Raw genomic sequence first — 21,212 nt, 5'->3', positions numbered from 1 at the left:
CCGCGTAGGACGCTCGATACACCCGGTGTGGAGACGTGATCGGGGACCTAAGGTTGTAGTAGCGGAATCCAGAATGCTGCACACCATACACGATAAATTTCTCCATAATACCCGGTCATGAATTAAGCATGTTGGGGTGCTTTGATGGTCGATATGCGTTTCGCATCGCCACAGACAGCGCGAAACCCAAGCCAGGCAAGATTTCTTAATTTGGAAACACAACGTTTTCGCAACGTTGAGATGTCCCAGAACATACGGCTGCCACGAGGTATCGATATGGATGGCGTATATATGGCAAGCGCAGCTGAGCGGAACCTAAGCAACCTCGACACATCATGGATTCAACCGATGCTCTGAACCTTCTAACCCCCAGCTCGACATCCCTCCCGCAGTACGGCTTCTCCGATACCACTGAGTTTAGCCGTCTTTTCCAGAAAAATCCATTCCTATTCCGGGTCTATACGCCGAAAGAACGATCTCCCTTCGCAGACGACACCGATCCATACTTCCTCGCCCCCAAATACAACGAAGCGTACTCAGAGAGCCCAAAGAACTTGTCCCCTGTCGATTCACCCACGAAGAGCCTATTGCCGGCTTATGCGGAAGTGATAAGGCACCTAGATTGGACGACACGATCCTCGTCGCCTTTCATCTCTACTTCATTTAGTTTCGTCTGGGCGATCTGGGAAGGCTTGCGACGCTATCACACCAACGTAAAGCATGACGTTCATATTGCGATCATAAACGCAGAGGACGTAGCCCATCATGCATTCACAGCTGCGGAGATACTCGCATCTGCACGACCAGCCGAGTAAGTCGTTGTTCTGCTGGAGATTGCATTCCAGTGCTAACATGATATTCTTAGGCGGCATGTCAAACATAGGAAGTGGCAGCAATACTGCCAAGAGTCACAGATGGTCCTTGTATACGGCTCTATCCCTACAACCGCCGTCTATAATTCCGTGCCTCTTCTCGACATACTGGAGAAACTCCCCTCCTACTTCCTCCATTCGGAGAACACCCCAGTATACACAGCTCCATTTACTACTCCTCTAGACAGAGTCGCATGGAATTACACGAACCGCAAACTCAGCTATCGACAGTTCTGCCGAGAAATGTCTACTCGTTTCCAGCAGTTGCCATTCGAAACCAGGCTGCGCGATACAACTGCTGGCTCAGTTCGCCTCGCAGCTGCCTTCGTATCTCCCTGGTTCCATGGGACAATCCCGGTGGACTTCTCCGGGTCAGTACGCGTATTGACGAAGTTAGCTCTGGTCATATCGCAATGGCCAGGGCAATGGTGGTCTCGCGACCATTACGCCGAAATTTCTCATGTCGTCCAAGCGATTACGGTAGTTCTCGCCGAGCAAGTGCGAGATAGCCTGAAGTCTGGTGCCCTCGATAACACTCTAGAGTCTTGGACCCTCGAAGAAATCCCTGAGGGAATGCAACCGACTACGTTCGAGATGTCTCCGAAAACTTCCGCCGGCCAAGAGACTATCTCCATCGCGCCTACGCCTAGTGATGCGAAATTACGAGAGTCTGATTCGACAGACGTACCAAGCGTTTTGGAGTCAGAAGAGGCGACCGATACTATCCGACCAATAATCGACAAGATAGCAATCCAAATCCCTATCTCTGCTGGTATCGACGACTTGGCTACACCAAGACCGCCACCGTCTGCGATATACAACAAAACGCCCACCAGCCTGCATGATGTCCTCAGAGCCGCTAACATACTGGCACACGAGAAGAGTTACCATACCGCATCGGACATGGATTCTCAACGCTCGCGCAGGCTGAGCTCATCTTCAATCACTTCCTCTCAACATACGCTGGAGGAATCGATTCTATCGGACTCGGATACCATCGCTTGCGATGACGATGAGGTCATTCACAACCACCATCGCAAATTGTCAGAAGACCTCTCAGCAACCACCTCTATGCCTCTGCAGCTGATAGACGAAGACCCCGAGTCCGCTTCAGAGCGTGAGTCCGATTCCGAGCCGGAAGAAGAAGACTCATGCATGGACTCGTGCCCAGAGTCTGAGCCCGCAGTAGCAGAAGTTGCGGAAGAACTGGTACCATCACCATCGGCAGAGCCGATAGGCGAATTGAATGCAGATGATTGGACGGTCGTCTCGCCAGTATCAGCCGCACCCCACGACGAATCTGCTGAAGAAACAAACAAACGAACAAGAGGAGACGGGCCTTCTGCCTTGGAGACGGCATCATATGCTCTGACATGCTTTCTTATTGGATCGTTCATCACATTATGCGTCCTTTCACCGCATCGGCGGGCCCTTGCACATCTTACATGATTGTTTTCCATCTCGAGTTTACCTGTCCGTATATATACCCCTTGTAGATGTAATCCATTGTATGAAAAACTAGTACCAACTGTATGTAGCGTTATCCAGATCAGTAAACCATTGATTTTGATTCGGTCGAGCAGCTCTGATATTCGGTTGAACGGTTGGACGTAGTCACGATCCTTGGCAGGACACCGAGAAGGTCATCGAACGGTCTTCGTAAATCTGTCAAATGTCAAGCTCCGTTTTGATCATTCAGTCAAAGATGCTGTATTTGATTTGAATCAACTCCCAAGGAAATTCGAAGCCATGTGCAACAGGCGAAAGGCCTTTAGCTTCCTTCGTGGAAGTAAAGCCACGTGCCTGAGTAGCCCGGGCCGGCTGCGAGCGCAACACTTTCTGTTTCCAGACATGCAAACCGAGAATGGTCAAGCGACCCAAGGCTCAACCTCCCACTCGTCTTCTTGTCTCAAAAGAGCCGGAAAATAATATACCTTTGTAGTGGACTCCAAGGTGACCTCGGGCCGCTAAGAGTCCGTTCTCGCCAAGAGGCCTCAGCCCACTGGCATCTCGTTAACGCAATCTAGTTCCACAGCGTAGCCATCTTGTCACCAAGATCCAAAGGCTCTTGGCAGCAAAGGCGCAATCAATTCGCTGGCGAGAAACTCGGACCAAGATGTGAATGCTTGGAATAGAATTCAAGCGAAAGAGAAGGCCGTGTACGCCGCCGGTGGGGTATCGTTCATCTATCAATATGATACAACCCACGCACGCTGCCTCGCCACCTCCTCCGAACGTCGCTCTACAAGCGCATTGACATCTTCGCCCCAGATGTCCCTTGGGTGTATCGTCGGGTTGGAGCATTCCTTGACGTGCTTCTCCGCATCAGCGTATTCCATTACAACGCAATTCTCCGGTGTTAGTGGTTGTGTGAGAATCCACCGGGTGAGTGCTGGCCTAGAAGGTACCAAGTGGGGCGGGATGACCGAGCGACCGAGGTAGACGTCCTCAAAGATCATCCCAACGTCGTCTTCGTCAATCGGGAGTTTGCTGAGAGCGGGTTGGGCGACAGATGATGCGAAGAGAACCACAGGCACTCACTTGATGGTTTCGCCGGTCAGTTTGGACTCCCGGTGCAGCAAGTCGCGCAGAAGCCGCTCGTAGAGCTTCTTGCGGTTTTTGATAGGTAGCGGATTAAGGATGGGCTTGCCGGCCAGTTCGCAAAGGATATAGGTGGCAATGTTGAGGCCGAAGATGGATGGTAGTGGGCCTAAACGAGATCAAAGCAACATCGGGATCATGAGCCTTTATCCGTAGGAGGCGAAGCAAACCTATGACAGGGAGAATCCGAACGCGGAAGTCGTCAAAGAAACCCAGCTCCTTCACAGGGCCTTTCTGAAACTCTTCCTCAGGAAGAGGAAGTAATTTAACATCGCCTGGTACTTCTGTTGAGTAAACTACCGGGATGCCCGAAGTAACGCCCAGTAATCGCAAACGGCGGCGAACAGAGCGTGCCAGGGGGTCGTATATCGTGTGTGATATGTCGCTAATCTGGATACGGGTTGGGTCGCTTTTGGCACTCGCTCCCATTGAGGAAAACACCTAGTAAACCTCAGTTTATTAGAGAAGCCTGCCTTCTTAATTAACAAACTTGAAGTATTACCTTCAGATTATGGTCGTGGCAATATTTCAGTAGATCTACTTTTGTCGAGATGTTGTCGATAGCATCTAGTACGTTTCAGAACATGAAAGAAAGTATATATGAAGTACTCATACACACCTATCACCCAATCGACTCCTTCTAGTAAATCACCACCTTCCTCCTTACGCCAAATTTCTGCTCGACAGTCTACGTCTATCCATTTAGCAATCTGCTTGAGGTTGCGCTCTAAACATTTCACTTTCGGAGTGCCGACATCGTTCAATGTCGCCGATGCATGTCTGTTCAAAGATGACAGGGTAACCTGGTCGAAGTCAACTAGTCGAATTTTGGAGATACCACTGTAAGCGATACAACATCAGAAGGTTCCCAGAAAGATATCCTCGCGACATACGAACGAACGAGCATCACCGCAGCCCAGCTGCCCACACCTCCGCAGCCGACGACCACGACTGACCCGCCTCTAATTTTGGCCATCCCTTCTTCACCGAAGAACGCATAATTGCGAGCTAGCTGCTCGCGAATAAGCTCCTCGTCGTAGCGAAAATTGGAGCTCAGCGATATCTCGTGCGGAGGTTCCCTTATTGACGCGTCCTCCTTGTATACCGAGTAATCCGGGAGGGTGTGGACGGAGGCCTCATTGGAAACGGAGCGCAAGACTTCTTCGCTCAAGTTGCGCCTTCGTTCTCTCTTCGACACGGAGTTGTACGCAGCTAGCGCTCCGGCGGTTACGAGAGAAGCAGCGACGGCAGTTGCAATCAACTGGAATCGTTGAGAGTGTATGTTCAAGGCAAGTGACATCAAGTTGAGTTGGGCGCTAAAGGGCGCTTTTTGCAAGGTCTCGTTTAATTTACAACCTCATAATTACTCAGGAAGTACGTGTAAGGCAAGCAGCACTAGGAGAACATTCGCTCGACGATGGTAGTTAACGTAGAGTTGTCCGCAGGAGCTTCTGAGCCTGGTAGTGGGATATCCGGACCGATAGCGTCTGCTACATAGTAGCTGAAGAAAAGCACTTTGAATGTCAGAGCCAGTGCAGCGTGAAGGACTGCTACAACGACAATAAGAAGCCGTGTAGCCTTGGCCTCAGCCTGTGGATTGAGTCAGTAAATTTCCATTCCGAGACGACACGAAACTAACCATGGTCAATATTGGATAAACGTTGACCACAAGGAAATAGCCTGAGAGCCCGAAAGCGACTCCGACAAGAGACCAACGGAGAAGGGGGACGGGTATGACGCAGAGTAGCTATTGTGGAGAGGTTCAGTGTCAGCAGATGCGCTATGTCGGGAGTACTCACAGATACAGGTATCCAAACGAACTGGCCATAACCCCAGATGGAGACCGCTTCTACCACACTCCATTCACCCACACCCAGGTAACGAAGCGCTACCCACAGAGCTACCGGAACTCCAAGGCCATATGCATAAACGAGAGAGACGGAGATAGACAAGAGCTGGAAATTGTAATCGTACTCCCCTTCTGACATATATGACGCGATGGACGCAGCAAGGGATGAACTGAGGAATAGTGTGAATATGAGAGTGGTGAGGGTCCAGAAAGGACCGTAAAGATCAGGCGAGGGGTTGAGCAGTGTAGAGTAGGCAGAATTGGAGGGTATGAGCGTTGAGTAACATCGCTTGATAACCTAGAAAATAACAAAATGAGCCCGACACCACCAAAGGCAAAATACCACTCACAGTTTTGGTATCCACATCAAAGTATGGCTGGTAGTATTCAATTTGCCAGAAACCAGAACTTCCTTTGGGTTGGTCCTGGAGGTAACCTGTGGGCGAATGAGCTACGGCCAGCCACAGCAAGTCCTCAACATACCTCTGTCGGCGCTGCCTACGCCGGGGGACCTGCCTGCATTGGGATTGGGCGCTGCTGGATCTGCACCCAAGAATGCTACGATTCCGGTTCATGTCAGTCCAGCAAAGGCCGGGTCACTTATGGGGACACGTACATTTGAATTCAAGGCCTTCCGGGCCTTCTTCCATTCTCTGAGCATATTCAGAAGCGTTAGTAGAGCTTCCTCTTGGACAATCAAACCGCGCACCTCATCTGATTCGACTGACACGTACGCCATGAGTGTTGCTGCTATGCCCGGCGTTTACACAGCGGGGGAAGTGGCGACTGCTTATGTCAGCTTGGATCGGCAGCGCTACCGTGACTTGTCCGTGATCCAGTGAGTCGGATAAAGAACGCGTTCGAATTTGTCCTGAAAGGAGTGATGAAGTGCCTTGTGCCCCGGCATGTACACTAGAGTGGACGCTCTTTCTCTCGCCACCATGTACGCCCCTACTCTCGCGTCTGATGTGGTACAACTGCCTGAGGTCCAAGTGCTAAATGGTGAGCTCGATTTGACCCTACAGATGGATGCTACTCAACGAGAACAAATGGTGTTTCTCAGAACCAGAATCTTCTGTTGGGACGCTTCAGGTGCCTCCTCCTTTCGCACAGCACCAATGGGATACTATATTACGGCGACAAAGATCGCGGCCGAAGGATGGGAAAGGGGTCAAGTCTACTTCGATGCCCTCAATATTCGTCAACCTCTCTAATCTTTTCGAATTCGCTGGCTGGGGCACCTTCGACAACCTTACCTTTGCTCCAGAGGATCTGGCCCATGGCAAAGCCAGCATACAAGCCGTTCGGAGAGATCGAATTCTTGGCCAATTCACTGCCAGCGCTATTGCTGGGAATGCTGTCCTTGGGAGTGTCTTTTATGCACTACCCGCCGTGGTTGCCATTTCGAGCGTATAGCAAGTCTTTAGGCTATTTTGTGGCCTTCTGTTTGACTGATTTCCCCATTTACTAGCGCCCCCATTTCCCTATTCGTGGCGTGCCTGTCCATGTTTCTCTGGAGGCCAATTATGGAAGAGCTTGGGTCTGCGTTGCCTATAAATGGCGCACCATACACCTATTTGTACGTCACCCCTACATGCGCACACGACCTAAGTCATGTCCTCCACAATAGTAACAATGTAGCCAACAAGAAGGCGGCTTTGATTTGCGCAAGTATACTTGTCTTAGACTTCCTTTCAACAGCGGTCGTGTCTGCAGCTACAGCAACGTCTTATCTATCGGGAGAAGTTGCATTGCCATTTCCAGCATGGGTTGGGGCAGCGTTCATCCTCGTCGTATTCACCTTTCTCAGCCTAACCGGAGTCAGGGAGAGCGCGCGCTTAGCCCTCGCTATGCTATCTTTCCATGTAGATGTTTCATTCCTTTGCGTTCTGAATTACGGTCCTGACATCATGCGCGATCCCAGATTTTGACTATGATTGTTCTTATGATCGCCGCTGCGGTTCACTGGGCTCATACTGGAAATGAGATGCTCAGAGATAACTGGAATGCTGGTAAAGCATCATCATCGAGCGGCATGGCCCACCAGATTTTCAACGGAGTCTGCTTGGGTGTATTGGGCTTGACTGGTTTCGAAAGTTCGCTCAGCTTTTCCTCCCGAAGAACACCCTTTCTCAACTTTATGCTAACCTAGCCACCCCTTCGTACCTTGCCAAGATGAAGACCAATGTTTTCCCTCTTGTGCTACGGAACTTGCATTACCCCGCGATCCTATTCAACGTGATATTAATGACCTCCATCCTCGCTATTATCCGTCTCCCAGATATTACCTCGGGAGCTAATATATTGAGTCTCCTTGCTGACAAGGTCCATCTCACTCCGCACTTTCTTCGCAGCTTCGCTTATTTTCCCCCAAAGGTTGGCGGCCCGTGGCTAAGAATCTGGATTGTCGTTGATGCCATGGTTGTTCTCTGTGGAGGCGTCCTCGCGGGTTAGTTTATATATTTCTGGCTGTGACTTTGACTCATTTTGTCTACAAGGATTTGTGAGCTCCTGTCAGCTCTTCGAGCAACTAGCGCTTGATCGTATCCTACCTCAATTTTATTTACGGACCATGCGCATCACTTCTTCGCCGTATATCTCCATCTTCACCTGTGCCAGTTTGTGTGCGCTTCTATATGCCAGTGCCGCAGCAGATCTTTCTCTCCTCTCGAAGATGTTAGTCTTTGTGTCACTTTGACCTGTTACCAAAGTTACTCACATGCATTGACAGGTTCTCATTCACCTTCTTGTGCACCATGGCCACATTCCCTTTCTGCTTATTGTTGCTGAAGTTTCACCGCGGACGTCTACCTCGAACACCACATACACCTTTGTTATTGGTCTTTGTGACAATGTCTGTTTCTGCAGTATTGATTGCTGGCAATATAGCCATTGATCCCACTACAGCTGGGTGCGTCTGCTACCTGATCAACCCAACCCCATACTCACTCCCTATCAGATACTTTGCTCCCTATTTCATTGGCGTCTTTCTTATTTTCTTGATCACCCAGAATAAGGCGGGAATACTTCGCTTCGTCTTATGGTTCTATGACCATCATTCTAGGTTCCATTCGTGGAAGCTCACAAAGGGCTGGGGTGCCAGAATAATTAACATCATTGCGACTATGAAGCGCCAGCCAGTGTGTATCTTGGTTAAGGGAGATGAGGTGAGCCTTGTATATATTGCGACATGCCTGCATATCTGAGCAGGGACCGTAGATCCATATCCTTTCCAGGATGTTGATTTACGCGTATAGGAATGAAGTGACATCTTGTGTCAAGATAATTCATTTCACCGATAACGAGAAGGGGATGCCTTCCGAATTAGAAGCTAATGCGAGGAGTGCGCGTTCCTTCAAACCTGGGTCCCGAAACCTGCGAATCCCGCTAATTCTCTTTTATATACAGTTCTAGACGAGGCGTTCCCACAGATCACGATTGACTTGGTTAGTGCGCATTAATATTAATACATAACGAAATGAAGTCCTCATTGTTCGTGCCAGGTAATCGTTTACGCCCCGTTCAGCCCGGTTAGCGTGGCAACACTGGCGCATCGCCTTAACATTCCTCCATCCCTCATGTTTATGGGATGCCCCGGGAAGGACTCCCCATACGAACTCTTCGAGTTTGGGACGCGGATTATCACTTCGTAGTCGGACGACGCCTCGTTCACCGACCACCGTTGATGCATCACTTATTTACGACACAGAAGATGCCCTGAGGATCAGGACAACATATCTTTCTGGTATACGAATATTACGATGAAGGTTAACACAACGAGGAGCGCCAGTGCCAGTGCAATAAGTGAGGCGCCCAGTCGCGAGACTGGGAATTTTCCGTCCATGAGAGCTGATTGGACAGCGAAGTACCTTGACCGTCCTGCCCGAGATGGTACGGTAAGTGACAGGTACAGTTGACTGACGGCGGGATGTGCCATACCAGTAAACAGAATAGCAAGTCCGAGTGATACGCACGCAGCGCCAAGAAGGCTTGCGAAGACACCTATACGTTGATGAGGATGCTGATTCAACTGTATGATGAGCATTTGAGACAACGCTAGGCAGCATTGCGTTAGTTCTCGCCTGATAGGTTATTCGGTACGGGGAAGCACCCGTTTAACATACCTACACCAGCTGACACGACGGCCAGACTTGTCCTGACATATGCTAAAAACGTCCGCTCGGAAGCCAGATGATCTCTAGCGACGCTGCTAGAGTTCTCCAACAGCGTAGGTGATTGACAGTCGTGCGTCTCACTATTGCGATGCCATATGGTAAGTCAACGACATAGATAACGCGGGAGGCACCAGGGACAGACTGTACATACTCTATCTCTTCCGCAGACGTGTCTGGATCCGGATCGACTGGCGAATGACACGACCTTGAGGACGTTGCGGCATAGAAAGACGTCCTCTCTGTGGACCCGGAGGAAGTTGTGTCAGTCGCAAGCAAGGAGTCGCGCTCCGTCAGTGAAGAAGAGCCGGTGTTCGCTCTCTTCCTGTCCATCTGGCGTACAGAGCAACAGGCGAGCTGTAGAAGGGAGCAGCGGGGAACACGGGTATGTATACGACAAGGTTAAGGATAATTTAAATACCTTCGAACCCCAGAATCAGGCATCCAGGGTTCCGAGAGGAAATAGCAGATGGGGAAAAGGGAGACATCAGTCTCTGGATATTTCCATCGCCGACCGTCGCTGCAAGTACGAGCAGAAGGCCTGGCCCTCCGGTAACCAACATGCATGGATCATATCGCCGCTCATAATTAAGCAGGCAAGATTGATCTGTATGTACTTTACGCATGCCTCTATGGCGGGGACTCCAACAGCTTCTGGGAAAATCCCGAATGCTTCTTACCTCTTCTGAGGATGGTGCACAATGCCTCCGAGAACGCGCAATTGATTCCCATCAGGTGACGGCGTGCCCATCAGGGGCCTCCTGAAGAGCAAGCTAATTCAAGCTGCGAAGTTCTCTTTGGAACGGGATGGATGTATATATCACAGCGAACATTTCCCGTCGCTGACTCGTTACGGGCAGCTCTGCAGTAGTGGCAACAGTTACTGGAACCAGCTTCACATCACAACATGTGCTGCCAAGGACAAGGACTCATTGTAATGACTTGCGTATCCGATCAAGGTTCTAGACGCAGTACTGTATATTTCCCAAAGCAATCATGAAATGTTTACAAGAAGTACTCGTCAACAGTCATAACAGAACCACGATAGATCCATTTTCGAGAGATGCCCTTCAAGTTCTCGCGCGCGAGCCCACACAATGGGGAGGAGACACGTTCATGTTGTCGCCTCTGGAGATTTGTGGATGGACGAATCATCCAGCGACGCAGCGTAAACTTTTTGTTCCTTCTGAGATTCCTTCTCCACTTTGTTCACCGTTCCTACGTTGAAATTGATCATCGTCAACCCGAATGGTGCTCTGATTCGGGACTCCCATCCATCGGGGATACGCTCCTCAACCAGAATTGGCCTCAAATCATCCACTCGTCCTCCGTAAATCGTGAGAAGGGTAGACGAACTGTATTAATAGACCAGTGGTCAGATGAACGGATATAAACGCCGACAGAAGGAGAGAAGCTTACTTTGAAGCACCGAAGGTTTCGTGGAACTTAGTGGTGGTGAAGTCGGGGTTGGCTCTCGGGGCGTCTACTCTGCGTTTGGCCATGTAATGTGCGACGTCTGGGATTGTCAAGACCGCATTGCCTTCGGCGTCCTTCCCCGTGGCCCTCGAGAGAAGTTCCTCAACGAACGGAAGGTGAGGTTTTCCCTGGTCCGGCTGATGACGAACATCCTCGCCTAGGGGACGAGACAATGAGTATCCCATGGGGTAAGGGAAAACCCTTTAAGCGTACGGGTCATGGATGCGTCATGTTCAATACCGTTATGCAAGCTTATATCCTCCAAGTCGAACGTATCCTTGCGATAACTTTTGTTCAACATATTTGCGCTGTAGTTCGGCACGAAGAAGCAGAACGACGGCGCAAAGTTGTAAGTGGCTCGGATGACACGGTTCATTTCTTTGAATGTAATATTGCGACCATCTCTCGGTAGAATACCTACGGAATAAAATCAGCACCTCGTTCAGATCAATCATCATGATATCGACGGACCGTGATTGGCCATGGCATTCAATGCAGGACATGCACACCTGCTGTCGGTGTCTTTCGGGGCAATATATTCTGGCCATTTCCCGCCAGCACCTGCCTCCCCAGCAGGCGTAACATGCCCAATTTTACGCTTGGGCAGTATCGCGTTGAGAAGGGTGAGGACAACGTCCCAGCTCAGCACGAAGCCAGTAGTGAAGACCTTCTCGATAGCACCCATTGAAGCTGAGAGGAGTGAGGGGAGAAGAGAAGGGACAAGGTAGAGGCCATGGCCAATTAGCGTGGATCCTTATGTCAAAGACTGGAAGCGAACAACAGAGAAGGGACGAAGAAGGAATGCCTCATTGCAACTGATTAATGGGCGCTTATTTATCACGGTTCTCATGTCCATTGAACTAGAATGGTCAAACCTCGACGCCTCGCTTTCCTCGTTTCTCATTCAAGCTATCAACAAACAACTTGAAAATACCACAAGACCGTCGTTTATTGGCCCCGTGGAAGTCACGTCGTTTGACTTTGGCTCCGCTGCTCCGGACATTGAGCTCATTGACCTCCGGGACATCTACCGAGATTTCTTGGAGGACGATGAAGACGAGGACGAGGACGATAGCTCTGGCTTCGGTAGAAATGGCCCCGTAAAGGTCACAGAAGGGCCTCCGATGGAGGACGAAGAAGGCTTTGAGTGGGTGTCGCGACGGGCAGCGGGTAGAGAAGAAATGTCCCGGTCGTACTCATTTCAGCAGCACCTTCTCCCGCCGCACGTTCGGGCTGCCTACGATGGGCCGATGTCCGCCTCTGTACCTAGTATGCCTTACATGGGAATGCCTCTACCCTTTGGGCATCCCTGGCACGGTACGGGAACACCCATGTTTCGCAGTCCCACACCAGCGACGCCATTCACTCCATTCAGGACACCAAGCGGCTCGTCTCCGAATATCCCTTCCCACCAAGCTAATACTGAGCGTTCCCAATCAAACTCAAACTCCCTCGGAACACCCCCAGACGACGCTTCAAAGGTTCCAAAAGTCGAGAGCGTGCATCCTAACTTACAGCTCCACTTCCATGTCAACTGGCAGTCCAACCTTCGAATAACACTCACCACGTCTTTGCTAATCAATTATCCTTCGCCGATGTTCATGTCGCTGCCCATCAAGCTGTCGATAACGGGGTTGATATTCAACGGTGAACTGGCAGTTGCGTATGAGGGGGAGCGGCGGCGTGTTCACGTCTGTATCCTTGACGAACTTGATCCCTATGGGCCCGCGTGCGACCGTCCGAAGCGGGACTCCGTAGAACGCACCAATTCGTATAATTCGCAGCCTTCGCCAGATAACGAAGACGAACACCCTTCACTAGGAACACCCCCTCGTCCTTCGAAACCTTTACCTATTGGCCAGCGGCTTTTGCCTTCAATCTATATAGAAAGCGAGATCGGCCAAACGGACAAACACGTTCTAAAGAATGTAACCAGAGTTGAGCGGTTCATTCAAGACGTGATTCGGAAAACCGTCGAAGAAGAACTAGTTTTCCCTAATTTCCATACATTGATCATGGGAGAACAGTGATGGTATTCAATTGCGCAGTTTGTATCTTCTCAATCTACATCGGACGTTTCTAGTTATACACTATGGCAATATTGTTTTTACCATCGTTCGTAATCAAACCTGCCATGCAGACGAGTATGGATTTTCATGAAATCCGTCTCGTTGTCAGGAGTGACATACCCTAGACGAATCAGCAGGTCGATGATTGCTATATAGTGGTTAGGCAAGACCGTCGCCAATTGACCGAACACACACGAACCCACGCCGCAGTTAGCCTTGAACAAGCCTGCCTTTAATCTCTTCATGACCTCTTCTTGGTCCAGGAACTAGGAGAGACGTCAACTCGGAATCGAATACCGAACATAGGCAACTTACTTCGAAGCATTCTACTTCCCCATCAAGAGGCTTTGGGACGAAGGGTGCATGGTCTACACCGTCCGGAATGCGAATGTCATACAGATACCTATAATGACGAACTGTAAGAACTCTTGCTGAGTTAACCTTACGTTTTCTTACTCTATTTCCGGTTGTAGCCAGCCTTTATCTGTCCTACAATAAATCAATGACTCGTTGTTTCATTAGAGAAATGATAAAGACCTCACCTGAAGAAGTAACTGATAGATCCGACAGCGCGAGCATGCTGCCGGACAAGGTCTTCTTCAAGGCTTGCTTCTTCCATCGACTCCTTGACAAGAGACTCAAAGACGCCCATTCCGCTGGGGATCCCCCCTGCCACGGTGTTATCGAGAAATCCTGGCCAACTAGCGAGCAAAGTGTTACAACAGTCAAACAGAGTGCGTGCAAAAGAAGATACGTTTGCTTGGTCTTGGCCCTTGTCGGAACCCAAAGACGGAGGGTCTCTGCTTTGCCTTTCTCGTTAACAACATCGTAGATGCTCAAGTGCACGCCGTAGGTGACAACTCCGAACAATGCGCACGCCGCTCTCTCCATCTCAAATGCGAAATTGGACTTTTCGACCTCTTGGTCGGACGGAATGCGAGATGGGTGGTCGTGGGGGCCAAATGGATCCTTGTAGACAGGGTACAGCTCGGATCGCCATTTCTTTGGACCACAGACTTCCGGAAAGACTCCAGTGTCGCGCCACCGTTCGCAGAGTTCTTTGATCGCAGCCGTCCGCTTCGCATGTGTGTCTAACCATGGCTGGAAGCTTACACTTGGAGTTAAGGCGCCAGTACCGCCGTCTGTGCGATGAACGAAAGGCTTCGACAGATCTTTGGTATCGATCCGTATATCCCAGAGAGGAGGCTTGTTTAGCTGAGCTGAGGTTCGGTTTTCCTTTAGTAATTGATCGATGAGGATAGGGCGCAGGAGGCCAATGGCTGGGCTACTAGGGGTCGCTGATAGACATAGGGGGATGAGTAGTTCTGCATCGAATTCATGTGGCGTAGGCGATGGTCGACGGATGTGGACGTTATCGCATATGTTCACCAAGTCTAATAGAGTTAGCAATCGATCGCTTGAAACCGACATATTGAGGATAGACGTTGCAGCAGCGCGTGGTACACACGCACCTACACTCACTCTAATTCCGAGATTTCCCATGGTTACAGGCGCCCATAAGGCCTGAACACTGCAGTGCTTGCTTGACGCCATGGCGAAGCTCTCTCCACAAGCACGACGATGGAGAACCATTCTTGTAACTGTACCGATAATGGTAGCCACGTCGGGTGCGTATGAATGCCCATTTTACATTTTCAACACAAACTTGACGACTTGCAGTGGTTTTATACCAGCGTTTGGTTGAAGGAAAGCCTCAACGTACTATCGCCAAAGAGGCGGAGACAATGCAACGCGTCGACGCCACTTCCAAGACGAGGAAACAGGAGAACGATGAGAAGAAATGAAGGCAGAGGATGAGGTCTATATCACGAAAAATACAAAACGCACTGAAGCTTATTCTATGTGACGACTAAGCCTCTGCTCCGGAATCCTTACGAATTCGCCCAGAATACCATCATGTTGCCTCCTTTCACGACGAAGAGGGTGCTGCTGTCTTCTCTAGCTCGGTTTGAGAAATAATGCGCGTTCCCGGTATTCTAGCGGGGTTGAATGATCGGTCGCAGTCGGCGTATGCGGCACCTGCGCCAAAGCCGGTAGACAGAGCGATTGGCCATGTTCGTCCTGCAGGTTCATTATTCAATGCCAGATTGCATGTGGAGAGCTACGGAAGTTTACGGACTACGGAAAAGAATGACTGAGGCGACAACGCCAGCACCGAAGCCCACGCCGCTATACCAAAAGGTCAGCCAGTAGGTAATAGACACGCTGTCGAGACCACGCACGCTTTCACCAGTAAATCCGCGACTGAGATGATATTTAGTCCGTGTCCGGCCAAAGATAGAGTAGAAACGCACTGCAACGGTCATACTGCAACCGGTCAGCTTCGCCATCAGAGCACAGAATGTTCCCGACTCACCTTTTGTCCGACGATGTCTTCGCTCGACGATGGCTTTGAAGTGGACATGGTCGCGGTTTGGTTCAAGATTATTGACGCATGTTGTTGCCGAAATATCAGTTCCCAAAAAGGAAGTTGTATTCGCTGAGAAATTCCCAGCATGGTGGCCGCAGTCCGTTGACGCTGCATCACGGCTCACGTTGAAGGTTGATTCTCAACCACCAGGAATCACGAAATCCAGCCATGGCGCACCAATCTCCAATGATTTCGATACCCAAGAAGACTACGGAGGAGGTCGATTGGACAACACCCATCCGGAACCTGGTCGCCCAATCGTACGGGGAGAGCCCTGATAACTACGCTGCAGAGTGCGCATCGCTTCAGAGGTGTAGACAAGATGCTGTCAGAGGTGCCGGAAGCGACATGACCGGTGAGCTCCCTATTCGTCTGGATGATAGCTTGGATCTCTCATGCGAATTCACGGTCACAATAGCTCGCGATCTACTTTACAAATACTTCGGCCAGCTAGAACTGCTCGAGCTGCGCTTCTCAGAGATACGCGTCAGCTTTCCGTGGCACGATGCGTTCACCAACAAGCTCATTACCCAAACGTCGATAGCATATGAGAAAGCATCTATTCTATTCCAGATCGCCAGCACGCACTCTGCAATCGCCGCTTCGCAGAACAGATCGGACCCAGAGGGCCTGAAGCGTGCCTTCTACTACTTCCGGACCTGTGCCGGAATGCTCACGTATATCAACGAGAACTTCCTGCATGCTCCTTCCACAGATCTGAGCCGAGACGTAGTGAGGTTCTTGATAAATATCATCATAGCTCAGGCCACGGAAGTCTTCTTCGAGAAATGTACCGACGAGAAGAAGGGATCCGCGCTCGTCGCCAAGATTGGTGCCCAAGCTGCTGCTCTGTACACGATTCTTACGGAGGATGTGAAGGAATTCATGGGGAAAGGTATATTTGACCGAAATTGGGTCACGCTCTTGCAGGTACATACTCTAATAACTTTGATCTACAAGTGTGACTTATCGACTTATTCCACCGTAGATCAAGTCTAAATACTTCTCTTCCCTTGCCCAGTATCATCGCGGATTGGCAGACAGTGCTGCCGGAAAACATGGCGATGCTCTCGTTCGCTTCACTCAGGCGGAGTCCCTTGCCAAAGAAGCCTCCAGAACCGCAGCAACGTTTGGGTCTGTTTTCGTCACCAACATGTCTCCCAATCTCCCTGCAGACGCCGGTTCTTCCATCCAAGAGCGAACGAAAGCTCATCTCGCTATATGCTCAGAGAAGAAAGCCGAAGCCACCCGCGAGAACGACCTAATCTACAACGCTATTCTTCCGTCTGCGGAAGCGCTTCCAGTTATAGACAAACTCTCAGTGGCGACGCCAATTTCAATACAAGATGTATATGGCTCGCCCGAAGTCCAGAAAGTCATTGGGCCTGATCTCTTCGTTCGCTTGATACCGCTCAGCGTCCATGAAAGCGCTAGTGTGTACTCCGAGGAAAAGGCGAAACTCGTGCGAGGTGAAGTGGAGAATGCGGAGACAGCGGAAGGAGAAGTACGTAGTGCACTCGATGCTCTTGCTGTAAAGGACGGGATAGTCAGATTCCGCGCTATGGCAGAAGGTGAATTGGGTGGCGGCGAGGATATCCCCATGGACGTCAGGCGATTCAAAGAGGATATATCGATTGTGGAGGACCGAGAAGGCGTGGAGGGTCTGATGGCCGAGCTTCAGAGGAAGAAAGACGCTGTCAGACAAGTGTTGGAGACAATCAGCCGGGACCTCGATGTAGAGAACAGAGATTGCGAGATGATGCGGGTGAAGTATGGCCACGAATGGACGCAGGCACCGTCCGCCAGTCTCACGAAGTCCATAAGGCAAGACCTCAAATCTCATTTCAGCGCTTTGGAGGCCGCATCTGCGTCTGATCAACAAGTTTCCGCTTTATGGGACTCGGTCCGAAATGACATCCACTTGCTACTGTCGGACGACATAGAAGACGTGTTTCGAGCAAGCACAGAACGGGGAAACAAGCCTATGGAGAGCTTGTTAGATCTAGATGTCAGTACGGAGGCCGATGAAGCGACAGAGAGAGCTAAGATTGGCCAATTGGTCACCGAGATTGATGAGAGGCTGAACAGGCTCACCAAAATTTCCAAGGAGCGGGCTGAGGTCTTGAAGGATCTCAAAGACAAGGCGAGTGCACCTTCGATCATCTCGATGACTAGGTATTTACGACCCTTCCTGTTTAGATTCAATCAGACGACGTATCTCACTTGCTCTTGCTTAATCGTCGTAACTCTGGCGTGGAACCAGCATTATTTGCCAATGAGTTAGAGAAGTTCAGGCCATACCAACAGCGGCTGGCTGCTACCGTTGTCCACCAACAAGCAGCACTCCAAGAAGTTGCTCAGCTCTGGAAGACATTGAAGGATTCGGCGGGGAGAGGCCCTGGAGCTAAGAAATGGGATGAGCGGGAGAAGAGAAAGAGGGATACTGTACGTAGGTTCTCCCGAGCAAGGGACGTCTACATGGAAATCCGAGATGGTTTAGCGTAAGTGGGGTTTCCTTGTGGCCTGAGCACCCTGCTCATAGATGACTATAGGAAAGGGCTACAATTCTACACCGAGCTCACAGACTTGAGCGCTTCGCTGAGCCGGAATACGAAGTCGTTCATCGCCAGTCGGGTTTCTGAACGGAACTCTTTGAGCGCTCAATTGGAGACTGAAAAGAAGCTGTCAGCATCAGCCTCCCCTCCACCTGTCGCTCCGAAACCCCCAGTACCACCCCTGCCGTCACGATCTGATCTCAGCTCTTCCTTCGCGTCGATGAATTTGGGTCGCGGTCCCCCTACTCCTCCCGTACAGCATCAATATCAGCAGCATACATCCCCTCCACCTCCACCTCCATCGCAGCATCGTTTCTCTCCACCGCCGTCCCAAGGGTATGCACCCCCACAACCTCAGTATAACCAGCATCAGCCTCTGTCTCATCCCGATCAACAACCTCAGCGCCATTTCTCTTTGCCTCCACCGCCACCACCACCTTCGCACAACTCCTTCAGACCGCCGCCGCCCCCGCCTCAGAGTGACCCGTATGCAGCACTGGATATGTTTGATCGCTTTGCTGCTAGCGCCCCTCCGCCCCCTCCTCCATCGCAGCAGCAGCAATATCAGCAGCAACAATCGCAGTATCCACAGTCTGGGTATACACAAAATTACCAGCAGGCCCAGCAAGGTCAATATACGCCTCAGTCCATGCCTCCACCTCCACCAGCACCGATCTCATATCAATGGGGCCAGCCCGCGCCTCCACCACCCCAACAACAACCAGGGCAATATCAATCGTACGCAAATCAGCCCACCGGATACGGTCAAAGTCAAAGACAGTATTGATGCGATCGTCGATAATTTATTTCCTTGATTAAGGTGGCCATTGGATATATGTATCATGTTCTATGTATACCAGGGATGGACGTAGACATTAAACCCGCTTATATTCGACTGTAAACTGAGGGATAGGGAGGTTTCTCTCAACTAGCGGGGGATTCATGATGTTTTGGGCGGGGTGGTAGAGTTGTATAAGAGCTTCTTGCCATAGGAAATGGCACGTTCATCTAACGAACGCAAGCCAGCAACCAGGTTGTCTATCTCATCGTTCCATTTCCCCTTTATCAGAGATGCGAATGGTCTATGCTCGATCCTTGATGCAGCGGACGGGGGTGCGTTCACGAACGTAGGGGTTTCGGTCAAACGAACTGATAGCGTATGCAGTCTGTTGACCAGCCATGGTCAGTGAATGGAACGAGAGTAAGTATCAGGTGTAGGAAGACACGAACTCCCGGCGCTGTTGCTCAGTTCTAGGAATGGAAGGGGCGTTGGTGATCCGTTGAGTGCCAGCGACGGGGGCACATACCTGGTATGAATGAGATTGGAGATACCGTAATATACCTGTTGAAAATACAATAAGGCATCGAGAAATTGCAGGGAACGTAGCCGCATACCCCGCCTGCGACAAGCGCTCCGGATATAGGTCCAATGAGGGCAGACATTCGAACGAGTACACGGAGGCGAGGATCAAGTTAGCAAGAGTAGTCCGACTGGGCGTCTCCCGGAAACTCAAAAGGTCACGTGACTTCCTCGGACTTCAAGTATACGTTCACGGATTGCAAGACAAGGGTTGTCCTGGGTGAGAGTGTACATCACAATCGTTACCTCTGCTGTATGCAATCCAACTTCCACACCTGTCCACAATGCGTATCCTGAAAGCATGGAATTTTTTTGATCTGCAACAGCCATCTCGATGGTAATATACTTCGCACAACACAGTACACCTGCGATCTCAGGGTCTACGCGCTGGGGATAGCCAGCCCAGTACCCCAGGGCGCAATTCCGTAAGCACCAACAACATTAGCATTCGGCCAATCGGAGTCGTCGAATGTAGGGGACTCAAACCCTTGCGGAACCGTCAGAGTGGCCTTCCAGCTGCCATCCGTGACGACCGTTTCGTTTGAGCCATCCTGGTATGTGACCAGAATAGTGGCGACGAGACCCGCGGAGCCGACATCGTTCGTGGCGTTGATGGCAAAGGTGTTCAAGGTGGGCAGAAGATTGGGAATGGTATAGGCAATAGCGGCTCCACCGGCGAAAGAACCCGATCCAACCGAGGCTCCGTTGACGTATAATGTATAATGATCATCACTAAAGGTTCGGGCTGAGTGAAAGTGGAGTGAAATCGTGCAGAAACTTACGCAAAGATCAGTACAGTTGCGCATACCGCGACTTTAGCGCATTGATTGATAGTCTTTCTGAAAGCACACGATGCAACGGCAGCGCCGGTGTTCGCAGTGTTGGAGGTCCATATCCACTTCGAGCCACTGAGGGGAAGGACAGGCGGTAGGGTGGGCTGTCCCCAAACTGAGTTCTCAAAGGTCCCTTGTATAGCAGCGAAGGCCCAGCTGCTATCGTCCGTCGAGGCGAGTTGGAAATTCGTAGGGGGCGCGGCTTCGAGAGTTCTCCACGACTCGTCGGTAATGAAGGTTGCACTTGTGCCATCCGTGTAATGGATTAGAATTGTTGCCATAACGCCTGCTGGACTATTGGCGATGGTATTCTGACCAGCGACCGCGAAGAGGTTCCAAGAAGGCTGTAATGCCACGAACAAGGCCTGGCCCTGTTTGAAATCTCCACCAGCGCCGATGCGGACACCGTTGACATAGAACGTATGTGCGTCATCGCTGAAGATTCCTTTAGCGCGTTGTATGAGAGATACAGTAGAGGGACTTACGAAGCTACGACGATGGTAGCACAGATCGCGCATTTGTCGCAAGGAGTCGTGATATTCTTCCTCAAAGGACGGGTGCTGATGATGTTATTGCCACCCGGGGTTGGGTTCTCGCCAGTCCAGATCCACTTGGAGACGTTCAAGAAGGCCGGTTGAAAGACATGCGGGGTGGCAGTATTCTTGCACCCTGGCGTGCTGTCTGTGAAGCTCTGTTCACGAGTACAAACTAGGCAATAGTCAGCATGTTTATACGACACGCATCCAGACGCTTACGCTGACTGCTGGGGGTCGCCGCAACAATGACTGCCGCGAAGAGGCCTACGAAAGGCAAGATGACCGCTATACGAGGACAGTCAGGTAAGTGTGGCCATAGAGAGAATGGTCCGAATTCCTCGCCTGCCCAGACCATCTTCTGAAATGCTTGCTTCTGCTTGAAGAACAAGGCTGCTCATCTCATGTCGAACCAAGCAGGCTTTTGTAGAGTGCGAGTACGCCAGCAGATGCTTCCCCAA

The 21,212-nt window shown here is 50.7% G+C and overlaps 12 protein-coding genes across 12 annotated transcripts; 4 read left to right on the top strand and 8 right to left on the bottom strand.

Annotated features, from left to right (window-relative positions):
* Positions 1-335: 335 nt before the first annotated feature.
* On the top strand, positions 336-2,321 carry PC9H_000511 (uncharacterized protein; the record flags this gene model as incomplete). The annotated part of the gene is made up of 2 exons (XM_036770166.1): positions 336-811; positions 866-2,321. The coding sequence occupies 2 exons, from the start codon at positions 336-338 to the stop codon at positions 2,319-2,321; spliced, it is 1,932 nt and encodes a 643-aa protein (XP_036636011.1).
* Positions 2,322-3,061: 740 nt separating this feature from the next.
* PC9H_000510 (uncharacterized protein) lies at positions 3,062-4,773 on the bottom strand (the record flags this gene model as incomplete). Its single annotated transcript, XM_036770165.1, has 6 exons — positions 3,062-3,362; positions 3,414-3,582; positions 3,644-3,914; positions 3,976-4,040; positions 4,093-4,313; positions 4,367-4,773. 6 exons carry the CDS (start codon positions 4,771-4,773, stop codon positions 3,062-3,064), a joined length of 1,434 nt encoding a protein of 477 aa, XP_036636010.1.
* Positions 4,774-4,868: 95 nt separating this feature from the next.
* Positions 4,869-6,061, bottom strand: PC9H_000509 (uncharacterized protein; the record flags this gene model as incomplete). The annotated part of the gene is made up of 7 exons (XM_036770164.1): positions 4,869-5,063; positions 5,113-5,220; positions 5,273-5,620; positions 5,673-5,758; positions 5,806-5,880; positions 5,939-5,975; positions 6,032-6,061. The coding sequence occupies 7 exons, from the start codon at positions 6,059-6,061 to the stop codon at positions 4,869-4,871; spliced, it is 879 nt and encodes a 292-aa protein (XP_036636009.1).
* Positions 6,062-6,263: 202 nt separating this feature from the next.
* On the top strand, positions 6,264-8,975 carry PC9H_000508 (uncharacterized protein; the record flags this gene model as incomplete). Its single annotated transcript, XM_036770163.1, has 13 exons — positions 6,264-6,324; positions 6,386-6,737; positions 6,794-6,901; positions 6,953-7,187; positions 7,247-7,418; positions 7,475-7,647; positions 7,699-7,771; positions 7,821-7,998; positions 8,054-8,233; positions 8,282-8,489; positions 8,542-8,665; positions 8,731-8,768; positions 8,826-8,975. The coding sequence occupies 13 exons, from the start codon at positions 6,264-6,266 to the stop codon at positions 8,973-8,975; spliced, it is 2,052 nt and encodes a 683-aa protein (XP_036636008.1).
* Positions 8,976-9,046: 71 nt separating this feature from the next.
* On the bottom strand, positions 9,047-9,827 carry PC9H_000507 (uncharacterized protein; the record flags this gene model as incomplete). Its single annotated transcript, XM_036770162.1, has 4 exons — positions 9,047-9,201; positions 9,262-9,378; positions 9,447-9,577; positions 9,649-9,827. The coding sequence occupies 4 exons, from the start codon at positions 9,825-9,827 to the stop codon at positions 9,047-9,049; spliced, it is 582 nt and encodes a 193-aa protein (XP_036636007.1).
* Positions 9,828-10,608: 781 nt separating this feature from the next.
* On the bottom strand, positions 10,609-11,655 carry PC9H_000506 (uncharacterized protein; the record flags this gene model as incomplete). Its single annotated transcript, XM_036770161.1, has 4 exons — positions 10,609-10,849; positions 10,914-11,127; positions 11,184-11,387; positions 11,442-11,655. 4 exons carry the CDS (start codon positions 11,653-11,655, stop codon positions 10,609-10,611), a joined length of 873 nt encoding a protein of 290 aa, XP_036636006.1.
* A 163-nt stretch (positions 11,656-11,818) lies between these two features.
* MDM12 (Mitochondrial distribution and morphology protein 12) lies at positions 11,819-13,000 on the top strand (the record flags this gene model as incomplete). Its single annotated transcript, XM_036770160.1, has 1 exon — positions 11,819-13,000. The coding sequence occupies one exon, from the start codon at positions 11,819-11,821 to the stop codon at positions 12,998-13,000; it is 1,182 nt and encodes a 393-aa protein (XP_036636005.1).
* A 77-nt stretch (positions 13,001-13,077) lies between these two features.
* Positions 13,078-14,470, bottom strand: PC9H_000504 (uncharacterized protein; the record flags this gene model as incomplete). Its single annotated transcript, XM_036770159.1, has 6 exons — positions 13,078-13,187; positions 13,239-13,305; positions 13,355-13,442; positions 13,496-13,528; positions 13,582-13,740; positions 13,794-14,470. The coding sequence occupies 6 exons, from the start codon at positions 14,468-14,470 to the stop codon at positions 13,078-13,080; spliced, it is 1,134 nt and encodes a 377-aa protein (XP_036636004.1).
* A 499-nt stretch (positions 14,471-14,969) lies between these two features.
* On the bottom strand, positions 14,970-15,464 carry PC9H_000503 (uncharacterized protein; the record flags this gene model as incomplete). The annotated part of the gene is made up of 2 exons (XM_036770158.1): positions 14,970-15,161; positions 15,417-15,464. 2 exons carry the CDS (start codon positions 15,462-15,464, stop codon positions 14,970-14,972), a joined length of 240 nt encoding a protein of 79 aa, XP_036636003.1.
* A 174-nt stretch (positions 15,465-15,638) lies between these two features.
* On the top strand, positions 15,639-18,812 carry BRO1 (bck1-like resistance to osmotic shock; the record flags this gene model as incomplete). The annotated part of the gene is made up of 5 exons (XM_036770157.1): positions 15,639-15,825; positions 15,889-16,400; positions 16,459-17,617; positions 17,680-17,971; positions 18,023-18,812. The coding sequence occupies 5 exons, from the start codon at positions 15,639-15,641 to the stop codon at positions 18,810-18,812; spliced, it is 2,940 nt and encodes a 979-aa protein (XP_036636002.1).
* A 153-nt stretch (positions 18,813-18,965) lies between these two features.
* Positions 18,966-19,468, bottom strand: PC9H_000501 (uncharacterized protein; the record flags this gene model as incomplete). The annotated part of the gene is made up of 4 exons (XM_036770156.1): positions 18,966-19,191; positions 19,256-19,276; positions 19,333-19,367; positions 19,421-19,468. 4 exons carry the CDS (start codon positions 19,466-19,468, stop codon positions 18,966-18,968), a joined length of 330 nt encoding a protein of 109 aa, XP_036636001.1.
* Positions 19,469-19,765: 297 nt separating this feature from the next.
* PC9H_000500 (uncharacterized protein) lies at positions 19,766-21,109 on the bottom strand (the record flags this gene model as incomplete). The annotated part of the gene is made up of 4 exons (XM_036770155.1): positions 19,766-20,117; positions 20,168-20,653; positions 20,704-20,926; positions 20,974-21,109. 4 exons carry the CDS (start codon positions 21,107-21,109, stop codon positions 19,766-19,768), a joined length of 1,197 nt encoding a protein of 398 aa, XP_036636000.1.
* Positions 21,110-21,212: the final 103 nt, after the last annotated feature.

Source organism: Pleurotus ostreatus, assembly GCF_014466165.1.
Source record: "Pleurotus ostreatus strain PC9 chromosome Unknown scaffold_1, whole genome shotgun sequence".
Lineage (NCBI taxonomy): Eukaryota > Fungi > Basidiomycota > Agaricomycetes > Agaricales > Pleurotaceae > Pleurotus > Pleurotus ostreatus.
This window is presented reverse-complemented; position numbering and strand designations above follow the sequence as displayed.